General features: G+C 41.3%; 2 protein-coding genes across 4 annotated transcripts; one reads left to right on the top strand and one right to left on the bottom strand.

Moving 5' to 3' along the window:
- Nucleotides 1-3,025: 3,025 nt before the first annotated feature.
- On the bottom strand, nt 3,026-11,162 carry enpp4 (ectonucleotide pyrophosphatase/phosphodiesterase 4). 2 transcript variants are annotated; one of them, XM_070855403.1, is made up of 8 exons: nt 11,095-11,162; nt 7,851-8,088; nt 7,269-7,559; nt 6,940-7,044; nt 6,187-6,385; nt 5,920-6,093; nt 5,332-5,601; nt 3,026-5,145 (listed from the first exon to the last, which is right to left on the bottom strand). In XM_070855403.1, exons 2-8 carry the CDS (start codon nt 8,085-8,087, stop codon nt 5,048-5,050), a joined length of 1,374 nt encoding a protein of 457 aa, XP_070711504.1. In that variant the 5' UTR covers nt 8,088; nt 11,095-11,162; the 3' UTR covers nt 3,026-5,047. The 2 variants fall into 2 exon arrangements, with proteins under 2 accessions (XP_070711504.1, XP_070711503.1); XM_070855402.1 differs by lacking the exon at nt 11,095-11,162 and adding an exon at nt 10,357-10,439.
- Nucleotides 11,163-11,527: 365 nt separating this feature from the next.
- Nucleotides 11,528-19,555, top strand: clic5a (chloride intracellular channel 5a). 2 transcript variants are annotated; one of them, XM_070855405.1, is made up of 6 exons: nt 11,528-12,175; nt 16,568-16,677; nt 17,661-17,786; nt 17,868-17,974; nt 18,106-18,278; nt 18,361-19,555. In XM_070855405.1, the coding sequence occupies exons 1-6, from the start codon at nt 11,672-11,674 to the stop codon at nt 18,523-18,525; spliced, it is 1,185 nt and encodes a 394-aa protein (XP_070711506.1). In that variant the 5' UTR covers nt 11,528-11,671; the 3' UTR covers nt 18,526-19,555. The 2 variants fall into 2 exon arrangements, with proteins under 2 accessions (XP_070711506.1, XP_070711507.1); XM_070855406.1 differs by lacking the exon at nt 11,528-12,175 and adding an exon at nt 14,770-15,042.
- Nucleotides 19,556-19,640: the final 85 nt, after the last annotated feature.

Genomic DNA, 19,640 nt, shown 5'->3' with positions numbered 1-19,640 from the left:
TTCTACCAGATCTGAGTCCGACGACAATTGAAATCCTTTGGTTTGGTTGTTTTGGCACAAATACACAAATTTAATCACGGACAACGAGTCGGAAGGATTTCAGTGGTTTGACTCAGGTGTGGATACTATAAGCACAGGGCAGGGTCAAACTAAACCTTAATGTGGATGTATCTATAAAATGTACCATGAGCTTTTATTTTGTCAGGGTCATGCTTTTCTACTGTGTTCTTCAGCTTGGAAAAAAAGTATCTGTAGAGATTTCGATGTGCAGAAGTACCTTTTATTTTCTCGTGGTTGGCATTTTGATTGTAAATACCTTTTTCTGGTAATTCTCAGTTGGATCTATGTTCGATGAGTTCGCTTAGATGGCTCTTTCAAATGTACTGATAGTAAATGTTCCTTATAAATATCCAGAATGTAAGACGAGAGGAGAAAAATACAGCTTAACTGGAAACTGTGTTTTCGTAGGAGTCTGTGCCATCGTGTTGTCTTGCGTATAAGCACACTGATATTAGATCTGTAGGCCGGGTGACGTTTTTGGAGGTGATTTTCCGGACAGCCACAACCAAGCTTTGGCTTTGTTTCTCTGAAAAAGGAGAGATTAGGATAAACGGATGAATAATAATATTTGTCTCTCGCCATTGTTCTGTTCTTGAATTATGCTGCAAGTTAAGACCACGTCCACAAGAAAAGATCGGACTATAAAATCTATTTTAATCCCTCATATTTGGTGTGAAAATGTGCTCAAGAATTTTCAACACTTATGTCTTTCTGCTGAATATGAAGCTGGAGCCAGTTAGCTTAGCTTAGCTTAGCTTAGCTTAGCTTAGCTTAGCTTAGCTTAGCACAAAGAGTGGAAGCAGGGGGAAACAACTAGCTAGCTCTGCCCAAAGTTTAAAAAGTTGTTCTGTCCTCCACTTTATTCACGAGTTCAAATCCTGGGTGTGAAAATGTGTCCACATGTGAAAAATCCACAATGGAATAAAAATTAGTGTCAAAGGCATGGATATTACTTTCTGCTAACAATCCCACAATGCATTGCTGTATTGAATAGGGTTCAGTGAGAGAATGAGGGACTGGTTTCGTAGGTTTTGTCACCGTGAAGTTGTCTGAAAACCGCCCCAGAGTAGCATAACTGCCTGTGAGACCACGACTTATCAATTGTACAATATTTCTTTGTCTAAACTATAAACAAAGAAAATTCTCCTTTCACTGAAGTCACACCTGCGCACCTGCGTCATCTACGTAATCAACACTCCAAACACCGAGTCGTTCAGTTGTCAACAGCAGACATTCACAGCAGCACAACTCCCAGAGCTCCTCGGAGCCTGTAAGCCAAAGGTACCGCTCTGGTTACTGACCTGAAAGTGGCGGACGAACCCTCTTCCCGGCTGGGACAGGCTCGCTAGCTTCGGTTGGCCGACTTTTCCTCAAAATGTCCAGCTTTTCTTGGAAAGTCCGCCTTAAAAATGGATTTCTAAGTTGTTCTGCGACCGAATTAACATCTTCTCCTCCGTCAGCCGTTGTGGGTTAAACTGCTATTAATACTTACAATTACGATAAAGTTTTAGCTTGTGCAGGTCGCTACAGGTAAGAATCCTATCCAGCCAATCAGAGGACGTGAAAATACTAACGTCATCGTTCACCTGCTAGGTGGCCCTGAGGTCACCAACTGGAAATCTGATTGGTTAAAGCAACAGTTTCGATGTATTTTAAGATGAGGGCGCCTGCACTCTTGATTCTGAAGGTCTCAGGGCAACACATGACTGGATAAAAGCTCTAATATAGACAGACACTGCTGGGAGCACTATGAAATGAAGAGCACAGACTATTAGGAATAATCTAAAAAGATTAATGGGGAAAAGATTAAAACATAAGTCAGTGATTCTGAGTTCAGGCCAGCAGAGAAGGCCTTACTGGCCCTGATGGCCCACCACTGGTTTATAGTGATATAATTAAGTGTTCGTTCATAGAAATGTAGACAGACGGAGCAAGGCTAGCAGTTTCCCCTTCCCTTCAGTCATTATGCTAAGCTAAGATAACTATCTCCTGGTTGTAACTTCATATTTAGGGCACAGACACAAGTGGTATCAATCTACTCAACTAACCCTCAACAAAAAAGCGATTGAAAAAATGTCTTCTTCAAATCTTTAATATGATTTCTTGTAATTTTTGGGAACCAACCCTTGATAGAAAATAAGTAAAAGCTATTCAGGAGTCATAGTTGCGAAGACTCCGGATGTGATTAAATTGCAGCTACATCCAAATAACCAGTTCAATGCATAAGCACATATTTGTTAAGGGACAACTTAACAGAGAACAAAATCTGACCTGTGGGTTTTATTCTAATGAAGTCAGGGCTGTCCGGCTCAACATCTCCTGTCTTTGCTGTAGAGATGATGGCTGCTGTCATCAACCGTGTTCAAACCAACCACTCCTCCGTCAGCTCATAAAAACACCATTCAGGAATCTTCTGCACTTCGGGGGGGGGGGATTCCCAGATACACCCCGAATGTTTCTGACCAACCACCGCAAACGAAACGGGAGAGAAACAAGAAGACACACTGTGTATCTCTTGTTTGTCTGTCTATTCTGTGTCTACAGTAGTGTAAAAGCATTCTGGGGAAGAGTTGAATGATATTTTCAATGGCTCCAGGTGGCCAGCGTTAGGAAATGTGTTATTTTTGTTACAATACCTCCTGAAAATAAAGTCTATTTATCTGTGAAGAGACAAAGATTTACAATAATGCAGATGACTACATAGAAATTATGACAGATTTTAAATGATGTAAAACAGATATTAATGAAAACATGTACAGTTCATTTGGTTTTGAACACGATACAGAAATGTAAATGCGTCAGTATTGAGTTTGATTTTATATATTTACCATTTTATTACATTGTAATGTTGTGACTGCAATGGAGAAAAAAAAAATATAAAGGAATATAAATTAATTTTTCCAAATGTGTCACGCTTCCTTTCCATTTTTTCCCCCACATTCCTTTAAATCAAAACACAAAAGTGCAGATTTCAATCAACTTTATTCATTTTGAAAATGTCAGTAAACTACAGGGATCTCTACAGGGCAGGCAGGATTTACATAGACTTTTTTATATTTCCCTCACGCACAAAAAGAGTGCAACGATTCCATGTAGCATCAAAGACATAAATAACAATATGAGTTGTTTTGAGACTCATCACAAGAAATAATTGATGTTTAAAAAGTATTATACATATATATATATATATATATATATATATAGGAAAAGAACAGAACATGACCATGATTTTGAATGTGGATGTTTTTCTCATCACTTGATTCAGCAGCAAAAAGCACACTCACCTGACAAAACGCATGGACAGAATATAAATATCACTGGATACATGACTGGAGAAGCATGCTAACAGCAGTGCATTACAGGATGAGGCTGACGATATTATATATTTGTGAAGAAACCACATGAAAAGACCAAAACCAACAGTGTGTTAGTCCCAGGGATTAAAGAAAGAAATTTGTGGGCCTGAAAAGTTGTCTACAATAAACTGAATGAAGGATTATATGGTTTGAAAACTGCTTTATGCTTGATATCAGGCACGTCTTGTACATCCCTATTCTGTTGGCGGCACACAGTCCAAAACACATCGGCTCCTACTACAGAGGTACAGCTCCAAAAAACAGGTTAGAAATATATTGTTTATTGTTATTTAAAAAACACCTAAGTACTATCCTGAAACAGCTGGCCGCAGTACTTCTCCACAAACCTATTTTCACCTACGGATGAATACACATTTAGTGCTACACTGTATTTACAGCGGCAGGGCGGTATATGTGGAAATGACTCAAAATAAACTACAGTGCCCATGTTCATTATTAGCAGTCTTGTAGTTTTAATACTTTTTGGAGGGTAGTTTAGCTCTATGGCACACACTTAGGAGATACTTAGTATTACTAATACCTATAGTTGGATATATTCATTGTTGGCTTTGGTCTTTAAAATGGATTTGCTGAAAAAAGTTTTTTAAAAAAGAGGCATGAGATCAATACGAAATTAAGTTTGAACTTGTGCCACTTTTAAAATCTCGGTGATCTAGTGTGTTACTGCCCTACCTTATACTAATGATAATTATATTGCTTTAAATATGTGATACAAATCCCTCTGTAACATTTTTGTCTTCTGTTCCACACGGTGAACATCTGTTGTGAAGCTTAATAACAGTCTTTGGTATAATCTATATACATACCATAAGGGCAGGATGGCTACCTGGCTGACACACCTGTTCTTACTGATAAATATGCATAGACATCTCTTCAGCCCTCTTCAAAATGCCCTTTCACTTTGCTGTAACTTTTACATTTAATCTCTATTAAACTATGATTTCACAGTAAAAATGTATTCAGCTTTAAAAATTTCACTTTTTAAGCACGTAATTATGGATACGAATTCAAGCCTCACTGGGCATCACTGTAACAAATTGACCAAAACAGAAACAGTACGGACCTTCCTCCTTATGAAACACAGGCGCTCTGTGAAATGCAATATAAATGTTATATGAGCCTCTGGCTCCCTCTGCTGACAAAACATAGCAATATAAATATTAAAAAACTAATAATGACAATTCCTGCAGAAAAATAAATCTCTTGAATCAGTATCTTCAACAAAAGTCTTCTGACCTCCCAGAATTTAATCATTAATCTCAATATTATCATCCTCCCAACAAAAAAGTCTTCAGTATTTCCTCAAAACAAGTTACATTCCATATTAACACCACTGGCTTCAAGTCCATCGCAACAGGATTTTTAACAGCAGTAACATTATGAAGAATCAGAAACAACTATTTTGTTTGTACACCAGTGTACAACTCCTGACACAGTAGGTGTCAGCAGGCCTGAAGCTTTTAAAACAAGTCTTTCTACACACATCAACACACACACAAACAGCACACACATGCCAGAGTGAAAGCAAGGGCATCGGCTCAGTGAGTAAAGTGCAACATGTGAAGTACCTATTGGAGCATGAGTGACACAGTAAGTGACTGGCTCTGGTTTTACTCCAACAGGGGGTCGTCATCATCATCGTCAACGTGTAGCCTCTGGAAGGGCCGGGGGCCTGGCGGACGGCAGCGGCTCAGCAACCTGAACAGAACTAAGGACAACAACTCATGTTAGGTTGAGGATCAGTTGGAGACAGAGTGCATATACACCGACAAGTCTGGGATTTAGCAGAAGTTCTTTTTTTGGGGGGGTTCCCAAGGGGTCTATCCTGGGTCCCCTTTTTATTATTCATAGGCATAACACACATTAATATAGTGCTTCAATCATCCAGACTTACCAGTGATTGTAGTGAGCACCAGAAGGACGCCCACCACCAGGACGATCATCAGAGGGACATCCCAGCAGGTCTCAGCAGTCAGCAGGCAGCGAGCACGAGACAGGGTGCCATTGTTGGGCAGCGGGGGCACCGACAGCAGGTGGCACATGAGCGGGTAAACGTCCACGGTCTGCAAACTGCTGATTTGATATCCCTGACGGAAGCTAGGCCCCGCCGCTGCCAGGAAGGGGTGCATGCTGGATAGGGAGTTGTCATAGCCGTGATCGCCCACTGAGGGAGGGAGATTGACAGTTGGTGGGTGCCAGCTCTGCGAGCATCTTGAGGTATACATTTGCTTAAATATGCGAGTATTTCTAAGCTGTATATCTGCCCACAAGTTTTAAACAGGACTAATGTAACGACTTTAAAAACAGACTTATGTTAGTGAGGAGCCTAAATGGACAAGAATAATGGCTTTTAGTATAATTAGATCAGATAATTTGCTTCATCTAAAATTAAAGTACTTGTGCCACAATTAAGAAAAACATTGCAGATGACTTTGTTGCTGTTGGCTTTTACAGTACAGAGAAGTGAAATAAAGAAACATACATCTTGGCAGCTTGTCCCCACTCTGCACTATGGTCCAGCCCTCGTCAGCAATCAGTATTATTGGCTGGATGCGTTCGTTGTTCCTGTAGTGCAGTCTGTCAGGGATGGCCTTTTTCAAATATGCCGTCATGTGGGTGTGGCACTTACTCAGCAGGGCGAAGATGGTCTCAGAGTCTGCGAAGCACAAGTGAGAAATGCCCTAAAAACACTAGTGGAGTTTGTATGCGCACTTTTTTATTTCATGCTCGCTGATGTGAACCTGGTTACCATTTTTTGGTAAGAGGGCTGTGACCGGTGAGAGGTCCACCAGTGTGTAGTTGTCAGGGTGGAGGCAGTCGTCCAGTCGAATGAGGCGATCAGCTGAGCACTGAGCCATGCCGTGGTCACTGGTTACCAGGACGTTGATGTGACCCCAGAGGCCAGTCCGCTTCAGCTCCGAAATCAGCAGGCCAACGTTGTCGTCAACCTGATCGCATACAAAGAGACGCAGCAAAGTCCATCAAGAAAACTTTGTACTGTTTATATCATAAAGATGCCAAGCAAGAGCACAGACTTAACTGCACTGGAGAAATGTTACCAAAACCTGTTGCCCCCACCCAGCCGTTCTACTTCAACAACATAATCCACATATAAATGTGTGGATGTAATCTCTCAAGGATGTATTATCTATTATGTCACCATCTTAGTTTAGTGTGTTAAAGTCATTGCTGATGTGACTGCAGCTAACCTTTCCTTCCTTTTTATTGGCCGGGGTTCTAAATCACCACTGGTTTATAGTACTAAAAAGATGGTGTTAAATCTATTGAGGACAAGACAAACATTCTGACTTTACGTGTAGTAAGTAACCAGCCAGTAATAACCGTTACTAGTTAATTCGCTAACCTAGCCTCTGGTTGAACTGACTACAAACAAACTTTCTGTGCGAAGTGGCCACACTATAAGCACATTATAAGTATGAGAGACTAACAGACAAAGGAGCCTATTGTGTCAGGTCAAGTGAGTTTTTAAGATTAAACAAACCTCCTTCAGCACTTTGCTCATGGCAGTGAAATTGTCCGGGCCAAACATGTGACCGGACCGGTCCGGCTCCTCCCAGTATAGAGCTGCAAACTTCACTCCTTGCTCCTGGTGGGATAAGATCATGTCAGACAATGGCTTCCAGATTTTCCAAATTTTATTCCCTTGTGGGCTAAAGTGGCGTTGACACATTTTTGAGCAGCGATAGGGCAAAATAGAAGTGTAAGACGTGAATGGGCAAACAAAAAGGAGTGGAAACACAGTGAAATGTGTCTGTAAGTAAGAGTTAGACATTACAGGTGACAGTCAGCTTATTAAAGTTACTGTTCTACCTTTCCGTCTCCCAACATCCAGCTCGTCACGTTCCCCAGCCTCTGCTGGAACGTCACATTTGGGTTGTAGGGAAAGAAGTGTGTGGGCGTGCGGTTGCTGATGATCACATCAGAGCCGGGCCACATGGCGGCCGCCGTCTTGTAGCCGTAGTCCATTGCTGTGAGCCAGAGGGGCTGCGCCTTGCTCCACCACGTCGGGTCAGTGTTGCCAATGTGGAAGTACTTGTGGCTGACAGGGTCGTACATGTTACTGGCCACGATGCCGTGAGACTCAGCATACAGCCCTGTCACCTGAGAGAGGAAAAACAATGACAATTATTATTATTGGTTTGGATTGTGATAATCCATTTTATGCCAATACTGCATATTGTGCATGAGTTTACTCCAAGTCTTCTATTGTCTACTATGTCTATCCTATTGTCTATTGTCTGCTTAGAATTTAGTTGGACTGGCATGTCTGTGTTACTATCTGCTTACATATACAGAAAACCAGCTGGAGGGAAGTGTTTTCAGACAGGCATCACATGCTGCTATCTCACAGGTCGCCTTTCACAACACAGAAAGCACAAACAGCAGGGTTACCAGGCTGTAGTGGTTAGGAAACGTCTTGGTGATGAAGACGTTGTTGAGCTCCTCCACCAGGACCCCTTGGCTGTACAGGCGCTTCAGGTTCGGCATGGGGAAGCTCTGTAGGTAATCCGCTCGGAAACCGTCAAATGACACCAGCAGCAGCGGCGGGGGACCCCGCTGGGCTGTGTCGTTTTCTGCGGCCAAAGCTCTGACACCACAAAGGAAGCCCAGCAGTATTTTCAGCAACATCCTGAACGGATGTGAAAGAAAATTGTTATCAACAGTTACATATGACTAACTGTAGCATGTTTAAACAAGACTAAGAGTCTACAAGTAGCTCTGCAAAGTTGTGTCAAGTCACAAATCAAATTTGCCTCAGGGGTTTTACAATCTATACAACGTGTGACATGCTCTGTCCTTAGACCCCCTCCCCCTAAAAAACCCTTTTAATGGGAAAAAAAAAAAACAAACCTCAGAGAGAGCAACAGAGGGATCCCTCTTCCAGATATCTTCCAGATCGGACAGACATGCAATAGATGTTGCACGCAAATTACAATGAAAAAACTACGTACCGAAAAGGAAAATGGTAACATTGCAAAGCCAGACCTGATTGTAGAATAAGCACTAATTGAAAGTTAAGGTGAAGAAGTGAGTTTTGAGTTTGGGGTTGAGGGCCTCATTAGGACCAGACTGTCTGTCAGCAGGGAGGTTACTCCTGAGGAGGGGGCAGAATAGGAAAAAGCCGTGCAGCCAGTATCATAAGATCATGACGGGTACGACAATGATGAGGGAGGCCTATTAACCATTTTGTAAAGGTGTAATTTGGGATGAACAGGGAGCTAATGAAGTGAAGCTCAAACGAACGTAATATTATCATATTTTAAGATTCTAGCTGCAGCATTCTGAACCATTTGAAGATTTTTAACAACAGTAATGAAGTCTGTGGGCAGTGCAGTTTCATTTTCACATCTACAAACTGTCATTGCAGGACCACATGCTTGGTGGAAAGCACCTGGCAAGAGACTGAGGCTTTGGTGAAGCGTTTACATTAAAACTAATACAAATGTTTGGCTGAGCTAGAGAGAGCTGGCCAGAGAAGCACATGGAGAGAAAGTGATTCTCTTTGTGCCTAAATAGACTTTGCTCAACTTACTTTTTAAAGACTTTTCTGTACGTTTGTACATAGTGGAGGCTATTAATATTCTGTGTGCACAAAGGCAAAACATGGGTCAGCTAACAATGCAGTGTTTCAGAGCAGCAGAGGAACTGGTTGTAATAAATGATGTAATAGATAGGTGTTCTCTATGTAGTCTCTGTGTGTGCTGGGGACAATGTGTGTCTGTAAAGGGTTCTAATTTCACTTTTTAACAGTGTAAGATGCAGTTTTGCAAGTTTTCCTTTTAACAAAGGCCACTTTCCTCACACAATACAAAACAGCATTAGTCTTTTTGAAATGAAAATAGCCTTTTAGGTTAATTGTGTTTTCCATGATTACTGTGCAATCGTACGAGCGAGAGCCAAGCCTCACAATAATGTGCAGTTTTTAAACTGTCAGAGAAATGAATTCACTCTCACTGATGAAGTTATTTGCCTCCTCTTCACAATGTGGGTTCCACAGTTTACATCCTGTTCATTTGCATCCAATTACAACACAAATACACATGACTGTTAAGGTTACAGAGGACTAAAACGAAAACTTTTAAATTGCACACATCCTGAAGCAGGAAGGAATAGGAGCAGTAAACTCTATTTAGTTAGCTCCACTTTTTTATAGGCCAACAGCACATTTCAAGGTCAGTTTGACAAAGTAAAACGTGTTTGAATAGCAAGGACGAACAGTGAAACTCCAATGTCTGATCAGACTTGACTGCAAGTAGCTCATCTTTATACCCTCAATTGGGCCTGTAATGTAATTTCCTCCAACAGCCTAACCCTCTTCCATTCACTTCTGTCAAGTGTAACTCTCTTATTAACTTTCTGATTTGATGATGTTAAGTAATTCCGAAAGCAAAAACAAGCTGTGATCTCAAAGACGCGTGAAACTCGTGCAAATCTAAAGAAATTAGGTTACAAATGAACTCTGGAAGTCGAGCACAGAGAGCCACTGAAGCTCTCTGATTAAATTACTTAGCCTCTAAGACTCTAAGACAAGAGTCCAAGAGTTATCAAAGTAAAATCAAATTTGGGAATAACACAAATTACTTAGTGCAAACTGAGGAAGAAATAAATTAAATAAGACATCGAGCATTGCCTGTCAACATTTAACAGCAGCCAATGAGCGCGTCCCACAACCAGGAAGTCACCGTTCTTAACGGAAAATACCCCAAACCGTCTGTAGTCTAATTACATTAATACTTAACACACTGCAGAGGTCAAGTGCACAAAGGGTGACATATAATGAGCAAGAAAAGTCCATTTTATTTTCACCATCAGCAGAGGAGCTGGTTAGCAGTCTGCATAGCATGTTAGCGTGCTAATGCTGCTCCCCCAATGCTAACAGCCTGTTTAATGTCGTTACCTGTAAACAGCGCTGACAGCCAGTTGAATTCCCCGCAGCACTATTGACTGACTTCCCTTCAGACTATTTTCGCAGCAACATCATCAATGGACCTCCTCAGAATATGCAAATACGCGGACATTGTCGAGCTAACGTTGTTTTTGGACACTTCCGGTAAGGCGTTTAAAAGTAAAAGCCTCCTTGAAAGGCAGTATGACGTATTCCAAGATTATATTCATATCATCTATAGTTTCGTCTTCTAAATAAACAGAAATTCAGCTGGTTATTTATCATCAAGAAAAGCCCGTAAATATGTGAATAATTTGATTTGAGAAAAGCATCATGCTTTTATTCTGGTGCTAAAACTGCGTACCTCTGCTTTGTTGTGGCGACCTTGACGTAGCCGTCGACTGACGTCTTAACCAGATTGGCAGGTCAAGCAGCGAATCACGGTTCAGATTTGGGGGGCGGGACCGGTATGAGTGGTTTGCACGTTAAATGCATGATGTTTTGAATGTGAAATGATAACAGCTGTTGTACCTTTATTAAAAATTAGGACATTTCTAAAATGAAGGTGACTTAAAATAGCTCAATATTATGGCTCCAGTTTTTATAAATAAATACCTCTATGAGAAGATATTGTGGTAAATGAGTCTAGATGAGAAGTGCATGACCAACTCCAACACAGCACCTCTCATCATCACATGGCAGCATTGTACTGCAGTTTGCAAGGCAGGGAAATTCTCCACACCCACTTACCCACATACAAATGTATCACAAATGTAATCTGCAGTATTTTGATGGCATCTCTTCCCCAGAGAAGCTTCTCTGAGGACAGATGAGGCATAGTTAACATGGTACAGAATTCTCTGAGATACTTTAAGTCATAAAATTCTTTTTCAGAGACATAATCACATATTGGGTCACATATTCATCCACTCATGACTTTTAAACAGATTCATCTTCAAGCTATAATCATCACCAGCATGATAACAACACTAAAAGGACACATTTGGACTGAATTATCCCAATTATGTTGAAATGTTGACGGTTCTGTCACATATGCACTTTGTGCTTCTAACCACTAAATAATTAACTTTTTAGTGCTACAGACTCTCCACCCAACAATAGCAATAATGCCCCATGTCTATTAAAGTCGTATTCTCCTTTAAGGATCACCGCTGTCTTTCTTGGCATTGCCTTAATGCCTCCCCTGTCCAAAGTCCTGGGGTGCTTTTTGATAAAGTCTGCACCGTTGGTATCACAGTCACTCTGCAGTGCACCTTGACACACTCCACCATCTCAGGACGACCACTGTCTGACCTCTTCACCCAGAATGGATTCCTCTGAGGAGAACATGTACGAGAACCCAGAGTTCATCTACGAGAACCAGTCCTCAGGTATATATGACTTGACCTACGAGGAGCCCTCAGACCAGACAGCAGAGTATGAGAACACTGGACGAGCCATAGGACAAATCCCAGATCCACCTTCTCTCCCCCCACCTCACCCTCCCGTGGAGGACAGGCGTAGCAGTTCCTCCTCATCCTCGTCCTCGTCCTCCTCATCTTCCTCACATGCTGAGGATGAAGAGGAAGAGGAGATGGTGGCCCAGAATACGGATGAGGAAAAAGAGGAAGAGGAAAAGGAAGAGGAGAAGTTAGAGGTGGAGGAAAGCTGCAAAGAGGACTGGCAGAGGAGGTCTCCAGAGTTGGACAAGGGGAACTCATCACGCAGTTCCTCATCTTCGTCATCATCTTCATCAGCCTCTGAGAAGGAGGAACCTGAACAGGAGCCAGGGCCTGAAATTGATGGACTTCAAGTCACACTTTATGTTAAGGTAGGGCAGAGGTGGGGTGGATGTGTGTGTGTGTGTGTGTGTGTGTGTGTGTATATTGCACACACACACATATGCAATTGCATGATCAAACTAACAAACTCTCTTTGAACTCACTTGTAGGCCTCATAAATCAGAGTCATACTCCCATTCATATCTGTTGCTTATTATCAAGTATGCAAGGTCAGTGAGTATCTCCTATGTGTGTGTGTGTGTGGAATGTGACTGTGCTGTGTCCAGAGTTGGACTTTATGTCCTATTGTTTAGGCCCTCTACACACCTCACCGTGCTGTGAAAGCACACTTCTATTTACAGGTCATCATGTTTAGTCATTTCTGCGTGTGTGTCTGTTAGTGTGCACGTGTGCGTGTGTGTGACCATGAGTGTGTGAGCATGTGTGTGTTGCTCTGGTTCTAAATATAAGTTAAGTTGAACTGACAAGAATGTTCTGACTCAGTGCTGGGATAGTGGGGAAGGTCCCCCCTATCTATCTATCTATCTATCTATCTATCTATCTATCTATCTATCTATCTATCTATCTATCTATCTATCTATCTATCTATCTATCTATCTATCTATCACACAAGCTCTCTAGCTGATCTAATCACATAATCTGTACATTCCACACTAAAGTCCAGTTGCTCTAGGGTACACAGGGGTCATAAATCTGAAACCATAAAACAACCATATAAATTATAGCGGTATAACCTTGAGGTCATTGCAGTGGTGTAAGAGTGATTTAGGTGTACACCAAAGTGCCTGCACACCCTCCATTCTCTATTTATTTTTTGTGTTAGCACTGGAGCCTAGCTTTAATTACTTAGGAGCAAACTTAGCTAATTCAGTGTCATCAACAAAAACATTGTATCTCATCAGTCTGTTTGCTATACATACTGTAACTACAGAAATGAATCTATATCCATCTACAAGTAATTATACAATGAATTAAAACTGTGGGCCAGGAGCTAAAAGTAGTTAAGGCTAATGGGCATGATTTACAGTAAGTACCACATTCTAAAGGGCCTGTAATTAATAGCCATAGTCATGCTTAAAAAATAATTTACTAATACTTCAAGTATTATCAAGTATTATTTGCCTGGTTGCTTTGTTGTTTTAGCTAGCTGTTTAAAACATGAGGTTGATCCCTCCAATGGACTGTACCATGTTTAGGGCATCTGGACCAAATCCATTCCTAAACTACTTATTAACATTTACAACTGCGCACTTGGCAGGTCACTTTAACAATGTCTTATTAGTGATTCATTAACATTTATGATTTGACTAACTTTAGCTGGTGGCTTATTGCAAGTTGAGACATCAGTTTTGATTTGCAGGTTCTTTTTGATTAATCAAAGCAGCAGTCGGTAGTATTGAGAGAAGAATTTGACAGAGTACTACTTAGAGTACTAGTTCCAGGTTTCTCCGCTCCCTTTCCGGGGCACCTCAGTTCTGCCTCCATAGCTCCTCCTGTCAGATGAGGCTGTCATGCACGCACAGGCTGACCATGGCGACTGAAGAGGTCAGGTCTACAATGGTGTATGCAATGGTACGCAACAGTCCGTACTTCTTCCATATATTTGTCAGTTGTGTTTAAACAAAGTGAGAGACATGAGCAGACACACAGACAGAGAGACAGAGAGAAGTGGGGCTGGGTACGAATAATTTCATGATGTTATCGATAAAGATCTGCTCTACATGTGATTAGAAAAGAGCAGAAGAACAGACTCAACATATCAAAGTGTCCTGCAGCACTCCCAACTCCCGAGACACAAACTATACTCCACATAGCTGGAAATAACATAATCAACAGATATTGAGCTTGAATAAATGAGAGCATATGGCCAAATTTTCCATCTATCACATGATACAAATGCCTTCTCTGCTAGGAAGTAAGCATTGGTCAAATAACATACTGTATTTTCATTTGAAATCAAATCTAAAGTATCAGTTTCAGCACACTTTACCCAAACTGAGGGAAACAGTGCATTTGTTGAGGACTATTTTTATTGGTGGAATAATACACATCTGGAGCTCTGGCAAGTGTTTACAGCACCAGTACAGAGTATATCAGATCAACTACAATAGCAGTGAAGTTATGTGTCACAAAGTACAGTTTTGATCTTTGAATTCTTGTTAATAACAAAAATGAAGGACATCAACACAATTATCTCGTGGCCTTTTAATCGCTGTATTCTAGCCACCACGATCAAAAATACCTGAGAAACCGAAACCTCTAAAAACTCTCTGAGAGAGTTCGATGTCACCCTGCAGTGAAGGCCTGCTGGGGGGTGAGGCAGTTTGGACGCAGAGTGAGAATTCCCAGCATGGGGCCCATGGGTGCTGATGAGTCTGAGAGGGAGACGATGACTCTCCATGATTCAGAGTCACCCGGTTGTGTTGTCAATCACAGCTGTAAGAGGTGGGAGGGGCAGGGCACCCTTTAGTGACTTGGCCTGCCCTTGCTTCCAGTGACACCCCCTCCCAACCCCACCCGAGGGGGTTATTTTTGCCCTACACTGTCACGCCCCGCTGCTGAGGCCGTGGGTACAAATTGAACCTCTCACACACACACACACTCTCTCTCTCTCTCTCACGCACAAACACACACGCTGTCTCTCGTTGGCATTCGTCCTCAGCTGACACTCTGACAGAGCTGCAATGGGACCAAGAGGACTTCACCACATGGACCTGGAGTAGAATCTACTGTAAACTGAGACTGCTCACACACACACACACACATAGAGACACACAGACAAACCCATCTACACACTTGGGAAAACAAAACACACAAGCAAAGCGTGTTTTTCTTGACCATGACGGATACTGCAGCCGAGGAGGACAAGGACCCTGATATTGAGCTATTTGTCAAGGTGGGACATTTTGTGTGTGTGTTTTCTGGTGTTTGTACAGTTTGTGTACATCACAAGCTGACTCTAGATCAGTCTTCCTTTCACTTTTGAATTACATTCCTGTGCAAACTTTATTATCTTACCCTGCATTCTGCCTGCAATGATTGCTGTTTTTGTGTAGGAGAAGTCTAATTTAATTTACACGCTATAGAATATGTATGATATTGAGCGTGTGTGTTGGGGGAGGCTCCTTTAAGTGTGTGCATGCCTTGTTGTTGTTGTGTGCTGATTTTCCATGTGTTAACCTGACACCCACGTGCATAGACAATCTCTCTCTTTCTCTCTCGCGATAAATTATTACTGTGGTCCTTTTAGTATTGAGAGCAGCAGCTTTAAATGGTCCGAGGTTATGATACAGTATGTGTTGGTATGTCTGTGTGTCCCTTTGTCCCTACCTTACATTTACATGCCTGACCTTGTATTAATAACGAGAAGACCTTTTCCAATTTTGATATTTTTTGAAGTAATTCAACCTGTTGGAAAATGAAAAGTTAGGGAGTTAGATGAGAAGACTTCATAATACACCAATGGGATGGTGTCTATGCTAAGCTAATTAGCACATGGCTGTACCTTCCTATTCAATGTACAGACATGAGAGTGGCATTAATTTTTCTCATATAAGTCTTAGACAGAAATGAGTATAAGTGTCTGTTGAGATTTTATGTAAACATAGCAGTGTTTTAGCAAAGTTTTAGCTCTTTTACTAAAAATGGCCACTTTGACTGATGCTACACAGCAACTGATGTGCAATCGATTTAAAATGTCTACACGTGTAATGGGACTGTGACATCGGCTGCTTTGCTTTCGTGTTGAACTGAAATAAAAGGCGAGTAATGCCTGTATGAGAGGTAATGCTGCATTCACATTTCTAGGGCACAGCAGCATGGATTACACAGTAGCTCTTATGTGGAGTTTACGTGATTTCTAGTGAAAGGGCTAAATGTGTTTTCTGTGCAATACAGCAAATCTGCCAAACTGGGTAAGATTACTGGACTTGTTTCCTCAGGCATTTCTTTTTTTTTTAAAAAGTGTCAGTGTATTAAAACAATGTAGGGAAAAGCAGCTCACAGATATGCTTCAAGTTCTGTGAAAGTGCGTGATTCTGTAGATTGACAGGCAAGTATTGTGGCAGGACAAGGTTGTATGATTTCTACCATCGATACACCACGTCGGTGTTGAAGGAACCAGAAGTCCAAACAGGCAGTGAGGCGGCTAATGGAAGCAGTGTGGATTATTCATGTTGGACTTGGTGTCTCATTACAGTGTCCTATTGCAGCTTTGCAACCACACATGCGCGGATACACACACACAGACACACACACGTTCATCCTACTGTATTCGATCATATGCCAATTTTAATATATGTATATGCATATGTATATATACAGACCCAGCTTCAAACCCACTCCTTCAAACTAAAATGCTGTAATTCCTCTTGTGATAAATTAAAATATATTTCCATGTATGTATGTCTGTGTGTGTACAGGCAGGGAGTGATGGGGAGAGCATTGGAAACTGTCCCTTCTCTCAGCGCCTCTTTATGATCCTCTGGCTGAAAGGTGTAGTTTTCAACGTCACCACTGTGGACCTCAAGAGGTAATGTTTATGAGATTATGCTACGATATTACAATAAGACATCATAAAAGACTAGATAACAAAGAATAAATATCAGCTCCAGGTTTACACAGACCTGCTTGGCCACTAAAGAGAACTCTGACGTTCACCTCAGCTCAACAGAGCATTTTAGCATCTTTCAGCTCATTTATTTTTTACTGTCTTGGTTTGCTCTCTCCGCTCCTATTGTTTACAGCAGCAGCAGCAGCAGCAGCAGCCAGTTCTTTTCAGTGAAAATACTTTAATAAACCCAATGTACACTTCCAAATGGCAGACAGACAAAGTCAGCAGCTAGAGCTGGTGAGCATGGTGAAGCATTTTGCAGCTAAAGAGACAGATATTTCATTCAGGAATTGGTGGAGACCAAAACAGAGCTAAAAGGAGAGTGAATGTTGGACTTGCATTGACCAGGTGGCCAGAAACAGGACTTCAAATGAATGTTAATGTTGCTCTATGTCTGCTGGATGTGTAAATAGGTAAATATGTTCACCATATCAACTTAGAAGGTAGAAGGCATTAACTTTCAATAGAAATGTCTGTTATTTTTGCATAGGGGTGAAATAAAAATCACTCTTAGCATACAGAAAAAAAGTAAAACCCACAAAGACATACGCATGGTAATATGAGACAAATATACTCTTAAGTATTGCAATGGATCCATACACATCAGCCGATTACCTGCTGTTTGATTAAACAGCTAATGGACAGCTTAAGAGCAGCTTTAATATATGCATTTAATTATGGTCTGGCTTTATGTGCTGCTTTGAGAAATACATGAAGGTAATGAACTAATTCTCAGTGGGTCACATTTAAAAACACTTCACATAAAAGACTAATTGTTATAGGCAAATGTGGTTAGCATAACTGTAATATGTATGGCATAAAAAAAGCAATATTATCATATTGAAATAGTACACCATTGCACATTGATAGCAGAAGTCATAAAATGATTCCACTCTGATTAGGAAACCGGCTGACCTTCACAACTTGGCCCCAGGGACAAACCCGCCCTTCCTCACCTTCCAGGGGGAGGTTCTCACTGACGTCAACAAGATAGAGGAGTACCTGGAGGAGATGCTGGCTCCACCAAAGTAGGCCTCACACACAGACACACACATGGGAATAGGCAAAAGGCATTGCAACATCCTAACTACCGTACTCCTGTTTCTTAGGTACCCCAAACTTGCAGCGAAGAACCGTGAGTCCAACACAGCAGGAAATGACATATTTGCCAAATTTTCAGCTTTCGTCAAAAACACAAGACCAGATAAGAATCGAGGTAAATGCAGAAAATGAATTCATACATACACATTGTCAGGGATTTTGGATCCCATGAAAGCAATAATATTGTGCTTATCGACCTTGATGACCTTCTGACCTGGATGTGTGTTTTATATGTGTGTGTCTCAGCATTAGAGAAGAGCCTAGACAAGTCGCTGGCTAAGCTGGATGAGTATCTGATGCAGCAGCTCTCTGATGAGGTTGAGATGGGACGCAGTGGAGAATCCAACCGCAAATACTTGGACGGGGACGAACTGACGCTGGCTGACTGCAACCTTCTGCCCAAACTTCATGTTGTCAAGGTAACCTGCTTTAGCTTGGTCTAGTTTGGTTTTGCCTCATTTGATCTTGACAGTAGTGTTACAATAACTTGTTTTTTCACAGGTGGTTTCGAAGAAATACAGAAACTACGACATCCCGTCTGAATTCAGAGGGGTGTGGCGTTACCTTGGCAACGCCTACAGCCGAGATGAGTTCACCAACACGTGCGCAGCTGAACTGGAAACCGAGCTGGCCTATAAGGACGTAGCTAAGAGGCTTGGAAAGTGAATGCATCGCAACCACAATCATGATTGTACTTTTCTATCTTTGGAAAACAAAGACCCCCTTTACGACAGTAACAAGCAGTCAGATGGAGATGTCAAAATTTAACAGGAAAAATGTCATTTTGGTTGTGATAGCAGATCCCCAGTCAGCCTGTGAGGGAGGTTGTTTTCTCCTGAGCTCTACTGAAGTAATACCCCTCTGCATTCACAGTTAATCCACCTATTAAACCCCAATAATTTCAACAAATGAATTGTAAAAATATAGAATAATGGGAATAATGGGATTCTTAAGCAGGGTTTGATTATTTGATCTGTACTGTGGATTATTTCATATCATTACATTGCAGAGTTGAATTAATAGTCAAGAAAGCATTGTTGGATGATACAGTTAAGAATGTGTTTCAGCCAAAGTAATTTGTCTTGTATTTGGGCAGCATCAGCTTTGTAGGCATTAGAGATGTGGTGTCTTCTTTTCTTAATGAGGCAATGACTGACCACTTCAATCTTTGTTTTATTCATCTGCTTGAGCCATGTAATGATGATGGATTTTCCTCTCTTCTTTTTTTTTAAATGCAGCCTCCTTACTTTTACACTCTCACGCCATAGTTTATGTCTTACACTCTCAATCCTCGCCTGCGACGGTCACAGTCTCACAGTGTATTTCAGATTAAAACTATACGTTCATTTGATAAATCAGCCTTTAATGAGAAGCAAGAGCGCCCAGACAAACCGAGTTTACCCCAGCTGTTGTGTTGTCATGTCATTTAGTGCAAACTGATGGTAGTAAATGCAATTTGAATCACTTGTGCCTTAGTGGGAATCAATGTCTGTACAGTAAATTATATATGTTTGAATATTATATGAATGTGAATTATTGAGGTCATCAAAGACCCCTCCTGCCCCACGGAGCTGTGTGATAATAACATAAACTTAATATTTCTGTAAATGATTGTAGCTTTCCGCTGATTAGAACCATGAACCCACTGTGTATATGTCGCTTATTTGAATAATAAATCTATTTTCTCAGAGACTGAGCTGAAGAGTTTTGTTTTCTTTTCACGAGAAACTGTCTTATTGATGGATGAATGTGGTGTACACGTACAAGAGAACGGCTTTTGA

Source organism: Pempheris klunzingeri, chromosome 24, assembly GCF_042242105.1.
Source record: "Pempheris klunzingeri isolate RE-2024b chromosome 24, fPemKlu1.hap1, whole genome shotgun sequence".
Lineage (NCBI taxonomy): Eukaryota > Metazoa > Chordata > Actinopteri > Acropomatiformes > Pempheridae > Pempheris > Pempheris klunzingeri.
The sequence above is the reverse complement of the archived record's forward strand: the minus strand, read 5'-3'. Positions and strand labels throughout refer to the sequence as shown.

What these genes read in the sequence shown, in the direction of transcription:
- enpp4 (XM_070855403.1), bottom strand. Translation starts at nt 8,087, where the DNA reads ATGTTGCTGAAAATACTGCTGGGCTTCCTTTGTGGTGTCAGAGCTTTG. An exon ending in TGGGGACAAGCTGCCAAGAT is followed by an intron (nt 5,602 to 5,919) that starts GTATGTTTCTTT and finishes TCCCTCCCTCAG; the next exon opens with TGGGCGATCACGGCTATGAC. An exon ending in GGTGCTCACTACAATCACTG is followed by an intron (nt 5,146 to 5,331) that starts GTAAGTCTGGAT and finishes TGTTGTCCTTAG; the next exon opens with TTCTGTTCAGGTTGCTGAGC.
- clic5a (XM_070855405.1), top strand. Translation starts at nt 11,672, where the DNA reads ATGGATTCCTCTGAGGAGAACATGTACGAGAACCCAGAGTTCATCTAC. An exon ending in GAGATGCTGGCTCCACCAAA is followed by an intron (nt 17,787 to 17,867) that starts GTAGGCCTCACA and finishes CCTGTTTCTTAG; the next exon opens with GTACCCCAAACTTGCAGCGA. An exon ending in CCAAACTTCATGTTGTCAAG is followed by an intron (nt 18,279 to 18,360) that starts GTAACCTGCTTT and finishes GTTTTTTCACAG; the next exon opens with GTGGTTTCGAAGAAATACAG.